The sequence below is a fragment of the Molossus molossus genome, unplaced genomic scaffold (genome assembly GCF_014108415.1).
Source record: "Molossus molossus isolate mMolMol1 unplaced genomic scaffold, mMolMol1.p scaffold_m16_p_17, whole genome shotgun sequence".
NCBI lineage: Eukaryota > Metazoa > Chordata > Mammalia > Chiroptera > Molossidae > Molossus > Molossus molossus.
Genome location: NW_023425352.1, coordinates 23,088,065 through 23,097,407, shown reverse-complemented (window position 1 = coordinate 23,097,407; position 9,343 = coordinate 23,088,065). Strand labels below are relative to the sequence as shown.

At 55.4% G+C, this 9,343-nt stretch overlaps 1 protein-coding gene across 1 annotated transcript; it reads left to right on the top strand.

Annotated features, from left to right (window-relative positions):
- Window positions 1–1,706: 1,706 nt before the first annotated feature.
- Window positions 1,707–7,334, top strand: TLX1 (T cell leukemia homeobox 1). The gene is made up of 3 exons (XM_036265787.1): window positions 1,707–2,508; window positions 4,589–4,790; window positions 7,112–7,334. Exons 1-3 carry the CDS (start codon window positions 1,947–1,949, stop codon window positions 7,332–7,334), a joined length of 987 nt encoding a protein of 328 aa, XP_036121680.1. The 5' UTR covers window positions 1,707–1,946.
- Window positions 7,335–9,343: the final 2,009 nt, after the last annotated feature.

Sequence of the window (9,343 nt, the reverse complement as noted above, 5' to 3'; positions counted from 1 at the left end):
CATAAAAGCAAGTAGAACCCAGCTCTTCCATCTTGATCAAGTCTCTTAGCCTCTCTGAGATTTGGTTTCTTTGCATCTGTAAAATAGGGATAATACTCATCTCAAAGAGTTAGTGTAGAGTGTAGAGTATTCTCCATTACACTTACTGTCACCTGGTTTATTGTATTTGCTTCTTTACATCCCTCCTCTGGAATGTAAGCTCCACAAGGGCAGGAACTTTGTTTTGCTCATTGCTCTTCTCTCAATGCCAAGAACCATGCCTAACACATAGTAGGGACTCAAAAAATTTTGTTGAATAAGGAGGTTCATTCGTTCATTATTCACTCAAAATGATTACATTTTGTGGGTTGGGGCTATACTCCATAGGGGGGAACAGAGATAAGTAAGCCATTCCTTGCCTCCAAGGAGATTTCTTCAAGTGGAAGTAATAGACGTGGCCAAAGCAAATACTACATTGCATTGAGACTTGATAAGTAGAATGTGCACCTTCATATTCTAGCATCTTGCCTGAGAGAGAGACAGTCCCTCTCTGAAGGCCTGCTGAATTCGGAGTAGACCAGAAATAGATCCCAAGTGATCCAACCTTCTTCTGTCCCTAATCTTGGCTTCTGGAAGGCATCAAACATTTCCTTACTGGAGAGGGGAAAGAAGAGAAGCAGAAAAGGGAGTTTCCTCCATCTCTCCTGGGCTCTAAGCCAGTCTGCCACAGGCAAAACTTTGAAAAGGCCTAAATTTGTCCTGGATACACTTCCCTCATCTTGGTCCCACCATCCCCACACCCTCACAGCCTTAAGACCCTAGGCCTCCCTCCCAAGACTCCAAAAGTAGGAAAATAACTCCTTCCCCTTACCACAGTCCAAAGGTTTCTTGCTTGAAATAGCCACCCCTGGCCTAGTTGCTAGGTGAAACAATCTGATTGAATTTATTAACATATTATGGGAACTGGTTCTTGAAACATTTGTTTATTTTAAAGGAAAGAGGTATCTTGAAGCATCAGAACCCTGGCAACAGGCCCCAAGCTAACTCCCTTGTCTGTGCCTGCCTTTCAGGAAGTCTTCCCTTCCTCAATTTCTCCAAACAGGCTAAGTTGGATGGTTATTTTTTCAACATATAGCCAGTAATTTACAGACCTGTGTTTTAAAGAAAGACAAGCCTAAACTCACTTTCCCTGACTCAGGGGCCTGGCTCCATACCTGGAGAGTAGACAGTCTTCTACTTTCTAATAAGCTGGGCTTGAAGTTTGGTTTAAATACCCTGGTTGATGGACAAGTGTTTCCCAGCTGAGCCCTTGGGAAGATTCTCCAATAGCGCAAGGACAGTTCTTCCCCAGAGGCCAGTGGGCTGGACCCCTTTGACCCAATTCAAAGTTAGAGGGTGGCTCCTGCATGGCTGGGAAGAGGGCTCTGACCTCCACCTCCTGGGCTCCGTCTGTCGGTCGGTCCCTGGGAATGGCCGCCTCTTGTTCTTTTTCTTTCTCCTTTTAAGTCTCTGTTTCCCCTCTTCCTGAACTACTTCTCTGAGCCTCAGTCTCCGTCCTTCTGTCTCTGGCTCCGGCATCTGTCTCGGCTCCCGGCCTCCTACTCCTCGTCTCCGCCCCTCCCCCGCGCTGTCATTCACCCCGCTCCTCTCTGCGTACAGCCAATGGAGAGATCCGGTCGGAACGGCAAAGCTCGCTCGCACCGGGCTTTTTCGTCTGGTGATTGATGTCCCAGAGTCAACAGCGAGCAAGCAGCCGGAGAGGGGAAGGAGCAGCGGGAGAGGAGTAGAATACTGCGCCCCCTCTCCTTCCCCTCCCCCCTACTTTAGCCCTTCTGTGTACTTCGCCTCCAAGTCTCCGCGCAGCCAGGAGCCGCTCCTGCCTTCGCGCCCCTGCGCGCTGCACCCAGGGAGAAAAACAGCGAGCCCCGCCGCCCAGGCCCCCCCGCGGGGCCGGGGCCGGGGCCAGCATGGAGCACCTGGGTCCGCACCATCTCCATCCGGGCCACGCGGAGCCCATCAGCTTCGGCATCGACCAGATCCTCAACAGCCCAGACCAGGGCGGCTGCATGGGGCCAAACTCACGCCTCCAGGACGGAGAATATGGTCTTGGCTGTTTGGTCGGAGGCGCCTACGCTTACGGCGGCGGGGGACCGGTGGCCGGTGCGGGAGCCGGGAACGCGGGAGCTTATGGCGCTGGCGGCCCGAGCGGTCCTGGTGGCCCGGCGGGCGGCGGGGGCGGTGCCTGCAGCTTGGGCCCGCTGGCCGGCTCCTACAACGTGAACATGGCCTTAGCGGGCGGCCCGGGTCCAGGAGGTGGCGGTGGAAGCGGAGGGGCTCTGAGCGCTGCGGGGGTAATTCGGGTGCCCGCGCACAGGCCACTAGCCGGAGCGGTGGCCCACCCCCAGCCTCTGGCTACCGGCTTGCCAACAGTGCCCTCCGTGCCTGCCGTGCCGGGCGTCAACAACCTCACCGGCCTCACCTTCCCCTGGATGGAGAGTAACCGCAGATACACAAAGGACAGGTTCACAGGTGAGTCCGGCCCGCACACGCCCCGCCTGGCCGCGGCCCGGGCTCTGCGCTCCCCAGCCTCCCTCTTGGCTCCTCGCAGCCCCCTTTGCTTGCCTGATCTCCCAACTCCTCTTGGTACTTCCCCCAAGTTCAGCCGCCTGCCACCTTTCTATGCTCCAGGAATCGCCATGCTGGAAGAGTTCTCCCAGCCTGGGTCCCTCTGCGTCTCTCCCGCAGGACCCCTGCTCTAAGAAGTGCTCTCTGAACCCCTCTCGGAGTCCTTGGGCCCGGCCAGGCGGAGAGAAGGGGAATGTAGCTTTGGAATTACATTCAGCCCGCATTTGGGGTTCTGGGATCTCAGAGAAGGGGCGCAATGTGAACAAACTGTTTCTTCCGACCCGGCTGATGTTCTCTGGCCCAGGCGGGGAGCCCCAGAATCAGACACAAGAAAAGAACAGGTTCTCCACCTCTGCCCCCCACCACACACACACACACACACACACACACACACACTCCAAGATCCAGTGTTTGTTGCGCTGCGGGCCAGCAGAGGCCAGGAGCCCGAGTAAAGCAGCAGAGCTGGTGGGCCCTCCTTCTCGAACTGTGGGCTTCCTCCGTGTTGGTGGCAGCGTGAGGCTGAGCCGCCCGCTTCATTTTCGTTCTGCCCGGGCTCGGCGTCCTCCCCCCACTTCCTACCCCTGGCCCTCCGCCGTAAATAATGCACTGGCCAGGCCCACGATCGATTGGCCACCAAAGGACTACTCCTGGGACGATTACATATTCAGCGGCGCCGGCTGCCGCCCTCTCCGCTGCCTGCTCGGTGCCTTCCTCCGCTAGTCCCGGCTCCCTGCGCTCCCGCTTCCGTTCTCGGCACTCAGCCCTCGCTCCTGCGCGGGCCCTTTTCCCCAGCTTCACTTCCCGCTTCCCTTGGCCTCCCCTGGATTTGAGAGTGTTATCCTCCCGCCGAGCCAGACCCTCATCCCCCGCCGGGAAGAAGCTACGAATTGAGCCTGGGTTCCGGACCAGGCCTTGGGGAGAGGAGGCACAGGCCGGGACTCCAATGGGGCTCAGGCTCCAGGGCCCAACTGTGAAAGGGGGACAGGCAGCATAGAACTAGACCTGGGCTGGGAGACTCCAAGGCACCACAGCCACCCCCTGCTCCTGTTCCAACCTTAGAACCTTGGCTCAGACTCTCGGTGAGTCTGTGGCAAAAGTTTAGGGGTGGAGGATTTGCAGAGGCAGAACAGCCATTCCACTTTGGGCCTCCAGGAAGGACCCTGTACTCAAGGGGACCTACTGCCCCAACCCAAATTCTATCAAGCCTGGGGAGTCAGGGCCTGGTGCCCATCCTTCTCCTCCCAACTCAGGCCAGTCTTGAAGGATTCTGATAGAACCCCCAGCCTGGAACCCGCCGGTCCTGGCTCTGGTGAAAGGTACTCCACATAGGGCCTACCTAGGGGAGCCACAGCCCATCTAATCTTCCTTCAGGCCTAAAGAAGGTTCTGAGGGAGTACAGGGCTGTTGCCTGTGTCACCTTGTGTTGCCCTGTGTCCTGTGTGCGTCTGCCTGTGTGCCTGTGCCTATCTGTTAGCCAGCTTGTTTGGATGTATAGATCAATAATTTGCCACTGTTGTATGTAATGTGCCTATGTATATTGCTTTGTGATGGAGGCTCAGGTCAGGACCCAGGGTCCAGGGTCTTAATCAAGCATGGCCTCTTACTGTTGGGCAGCTTCTCTGAGGTTGGAGGACTGGGGTTGTGGGGGGCTGCGATCTTTAGCTCGCCCCCAGGGAGATTGGGGAGGTGACTGTGGCAGTGACTGGTTGGGCACGTGGGAGCACGGGGCTAGGGAGAACTTCCTTCGTGGTGGCAGTGGCGGTGGCTGAGGCTTGGCGGTGGGAGGGAGCCCTTTCCTGCTCGGCATGGAGCTGAGGGCTGACTAGAAGATCAAGGCCCTGATCGTGGGGTCTAGCCGCTATGCTCGCTGATTCGCGGGGTGTCGAGCCTGGGACGCCTCCTGACGCTCTGCCGCTTGCCTCTGCCGTCTGTCTGTCTCCCGCTCCAGTGGCCCTCTCACCCTTCACTGTAACACGCCGTATAGGTCACCCCTATCAGAACCGGACGCCCCCCAAGAAGAAGAAGCCACGCACGTCCTTCACACGCCTGCAGATCTGCGAGCTGGAGAAGCGCTTCCACCGCCAGAAGTACCTGGCCTCGGCCGAGCGCGCCGCCCTGGCCAAGGCGCTCAAAATGACTGACGCGCAGGTCAAAACCTGGTTCCAGAACCGGCGGACAAAGTGGAGGTGAGCGCGCGGGGCGGGTGAAGCGCGGGAGGCGCAGTTTCCGCAGCTCAAGGCTCCGGACCTCTCCGGGCGGGCGCTCACACTGTCTCCACTCCCGGTTTCCCATCTGTTCTGAGGAGCGGGCAGCTCCTGCTAGGCTCTCCGGGAGTGGGAGACAAGCGAGGCCAAAGACCGAGAAGGCGTTGTTGAGCCCCAGCTCTGTTTTACTGGAGGCTTCCTGGCTTTCTGGCCCGCACACTCCGTCTATGCAGTCCGCGTTATCTGGATCAGAGTCCTGTGGGGCTTTTTATTTGCGCAAACTAGTACGTACAAAGATACCTCCTCTATCCGGGAGACTGGGGACAGGATGGCCCTCGTCCTGTTTCTGCTCCCCAGCCCGGGTCCCTGCAGACCGTCTGGGGCCCCAGACCTCAGCCTGGGCTGTGCTGACTCCCTCCTCAGGCAACCCCCGCCTTTCCGCAGCAGGTTCTCCACACTGGAAGGGGAAAATCAATCCGCGCCGGCTGCGGTGGGGTTTTCTAGGGTCCCACAGAACCCGGGATCAATTAGGAGCAGATGGGTGAGAGAGAGAGAGAGAGAGAGAGAGAGAGAGAGAGAGAGAGACTGAGAGGCAGAGACATTTCCCCTTCTCATGCCACACACCCACAACTACGCTAATTTTTTTCCTGTATACATATATATACCTCCACCTCTGTTCTCTCTTTCTCTCTCTCTCCCTCTTTCCTTCTCCCTCTCCCTCTCTTTCCTCCCCTCCCTCCCTTTCTTTCTTGTGTACACAAGGTGTCCCACTGACTCCTAGGCAGCCTTCTTCTCCGCACACAGCAGCACTTTCTCCTCTGGGCCCTCTTGCACCCCAGCACCCTCGCTCACATCTAGCTCGCATACTCGGTTCCATGTCTGCCAGGAGTTTCTCGATAGCTCAGGCCTTAGGGGGAGAGTAAGAGTCTGGGCAAAGGCAGCGGCGCCTGGCCGGGCGGGCCTGGGGCCGGAGGAAGGAATTGGAGTTTCCTCTTTTTCTGAATGAAGGCGAGGAATCTGCCCGGGATTCCGCCCATCGTGGCCACAAAGGAAGCCACTGCCCCTCGAGTCTGCTGCCCTCCCCTCCCCACATTCCTGCCGCCGGGGAAGGGGTGGGGGGCCAGCTTCAGACCTCTGGAAGGAAAGCTAGTTAAAGAGGGAGCAAGGGCTAGCTGGGTAGGGGGGACACTGGTGTTCTCAAGGCCCACTCAGGGCTGGAGCCTAAGGGACGGAGCCAGATAAGCACCCCCCCCCCAAGTGGGGGGACAAAGAAGGAGTGGCAGGCAAAGAGAGAAACTGAAACATAAAGGGGGAGGGCAAAGATAGATACCCTACCCCGGTGAGAAAAAGAAACCAGGCAGCCTAACGAAATCTTACATATAAAAAAAAGAAAGCAATGGATGAGAAAAACCTCCATTTTCGTTTCAAACAAATTCCCTTAATTTTGAGAAACCAAAGGGTGGGAGTGGGGAGGAGGGGGTGAAAGAAAACAAGAGATAAAGACACAAAGCCTAAAGGAAGAGAAACAGTCAAATAGTTTAAAGTGCAGGAACGAAGGGGAAGAAGAGAGTCAGAGCCAGAGCGAAAAGCAAGAAGGGGCGACGGGAAGGAGGCAGGCGTCCGTCGCTGGGAGAGGCCCTCGCTGGCTTCGTTCGGCTTCATCGATCGCCTACAAATTGCTTCTGGAGGCCCCGGGGACTCCCATTAGGTCTGTCCACCTTAGAGACAGACGTTTGATCTCAGTTGACGGGGTGGAGGGGAGGCATTAAATGGAATAAGTGAGTCATCGCCTCCCTGGACCGCTTCTGAGGAAGCCGGCTGGTCCGGCAGTAGTCCTGGCAGGGCGCAGGGCTCGGTGCAGGAGGTCGAAGGCCTGGGAGATATTCGAAGAGAAAAGGGGGAGAAGAGAGGTCGGGCAGGGCAGCTGTATCCACCGGCCCTTGCCTCTGCCCTGGACTGGTGGGGAAGGTGAAGCCCCTCAGGATTGGAACGGAAGTGTCTGACCTTCCTCGGGGTTGGGGACAGGCGATATGCCATCTTACCCTTGTCTGCGCCCTTCTGGGCCAGTGTGTGTGTGTGTGCCGCGCTCAGACAAGGAGCCCCAGCTTCGTCCCTAGCGAATTTCGCACAGCTTCCTTGATATAGCTCCGTTCCATCTACTTTTGGGGTTACCGATCTTCGTCGGAGTCAGGACCTTCAACATAAGGGAATGCGTTATGAGGGGCCCACGCTGGAGCAGTGCTCTCGCAGGTTATCTGCGGGGATCGCATGGAAGCGTAGGTAACAGCTTGTCCCCGGTTTAGGCGGCAGACCGCGGAGGAGCGTGAGGCCGAGAGGCAGCAGGCGAATCGCATCCTCCTGCAGCTGCAGCAAGAGGCCTTCCAGAAGAGCCTGGCGCAGCCGCTGCCCGCCGACCCGCTCTGCGTTCACAACTCCTCGCTCTTCGCCCTGCAGAACCTGCAGCCGTGGTCTGATGACTCGACCAAGATCACCAGCGTCACGTCGGTGGCATCGGCCTGCGAGTGAGCCTGCCCACTCCACCCGGGGAGACCCCGGCCCAGCCACGGGGTGGCCGCTGAGGCCAGAGAGCCAGCACTCTGTCCCACCCTATGGCCTGAGACAGCACTCGGGAGGGGGACGCTGCGCCCCTCCACAGCGGCCTGCACGCTCTGCTCGCTCGTTGAAACTGTTCTCTCTTCCATGGAAAAGAAGAGTGCGTAGGACATAGACCTCCTCCCAGACTCCCATGCGGTCCTGCGCCTGCTAAAACTGTTCAGAGTCGTCTCAGTTTGCGTCTATTTTATTTTATTCTGATTTTTAACATGGGACTAGAGAGGCAGGGGAAGTGGGGGAAGAAGAGCTTCTGGGGTCCCCAAGGGACAGCATGAGCTGTCATTTGAACCTTCTTCTCTGTATCCCACTCCTCATCACACACTGTCACCCATAGGCTCACAAAGAGATGACTCAACTGTTCCTCTTGGTGTCACCCCAGAGTCACACATAGGGGACCTATGGCAGAGTATCATGCACACACAGGGCCATAGCCTTCTTACTTTTGATCCTCACTGTCTGGACCAGGCCAGGAGTGACCTAGACTCATTCTGAACAGTATGGCACTTCTCATAAACACAAGGCTGTGACCATACTGTGACACACCATTCCACACACAACAGCCATAACAGTGTCAGTCACTTGACCTGCCAGACCTCCACCACACATCCTAGCTGCACCCAGGTACACACAGGCAGGTTTTCACACAAACTCAGCCTATTTCCCCAGATCCTATTTGTAGGGGGGTTTAAGTTATGCACTTATAAGGTGTTTTCTGTGTAACCATTTTATAAAGTGCTTGTGTAATTTATGTGAAAAAATAATAAAACCCTCCGGATCCGGAGTTAGGGATGCCTGCTCCTTGCCGACCCCAGCAGCTTGCAGCTACTTGGGTTTGGTGTGACTTGGTGCTGCTTGGGCAGCCACTGGTGCCTGAACTTGAGGAACATCTGGGGCCCAGGACCTGCAGGTTCTGGAGAGGGGAAGAAAGAAGGGGGACAAACAGAGAGAAGGCAGAGCTGAGGAAAGAAGGGAGAGAAAGGCTCTCCTGGAGTAGCTAGTGTTCAAGAGGATATAGTGTCTTTGAGTGTGAGAGTTGTCTGTGTGCATTGTGTTTGTAATGGCGTGGGCAATAAGAATATTACTGATTGTTTGGAACAGTATGCAGTTGTGTTTGCAATTACTGTGTGTGCTTACTTCTGCTTAAGTTGCAAATCGAAACTATCATTATACACTCAAATTTGGGGTGTGTGTGTAACCATGTGTAAATGGGGCTGTGCTTTGGGGGGGGTAATTGTGTGATTACCCACCCATATTTGTGATTGTGTATGAATTATGTGTTAATGTTTGTGAGAGTACATATTAGTTTCTACTTATGAATCTGTTTTTGTGTTAAATGTGTGAGTGTTTATGATTGTATATCATTTGTAACTGTGTAAATGTAACTGTGTGTGAGATGCAATCATGCGTGAGATGTGTATTTTATTGTATATACTTGTGTGTGATTGCTTGTATATATTTGGGGAAATTAATTAGTGGGGAGTGTGGGTCATTGTGGGTGACTGTCCCTGCTTTTGAGTGGGTATAATTGTGCACTGGTGGTGTACAAGATGGAGAGGGTCTAAGATAGGGTATGCAGATACATTGTGAGGGTACCAACATCTACTAGGAGTTCTGGAGTTCTGGGCCCTTACCCAGCAAGCACACTGAGTCCCTAAGGGGGCCTCTGTGGTGCTCTAACCCAGACTTCATAGCTACCAGCACTAGGCTGCCCTAAGATCTGAATAAGTAACTTTTCAAGGATCTTCAGAGAGGTCCCAAACCATTCTAGCCAGGATAGTAGCCACAGTGCACACTTTCCATAACATCTAGCCCCACCCCAACACACACTAGACCAACCTCAGGTGCATAAAATGGACTTGGGTTTGCTTTTGTGAAAGAAGCTAGATGGTGGAGGGTCTGGGGAACATACCCTCTGGAAGAGT

Bases quoted from the DNA above. Each gene is read 5' to 3' on its own strand.
- TLX1 (XM_036265787.1), top strand. From the start codon at position 1,947: ATGGAGCACCTGGGTCCGCACCATCTCCATCCGGGCCACGCGGAGCCC. The intron at 2,509-4,588 runs GTGAGTCCGGCC...CACGCCGTATAG, and splicing joins CACAAAGGACAGGTTCACAG to GTCACCCCTATCAGAACCGG. The intron at 4,791-7,111 runs GTGAGCGCGCGG...TCCCCGGTTTAG, and splicing joins AACCGGCGGACAAAGTGGAG to GCGGCAGACCGCGGAGGAGC.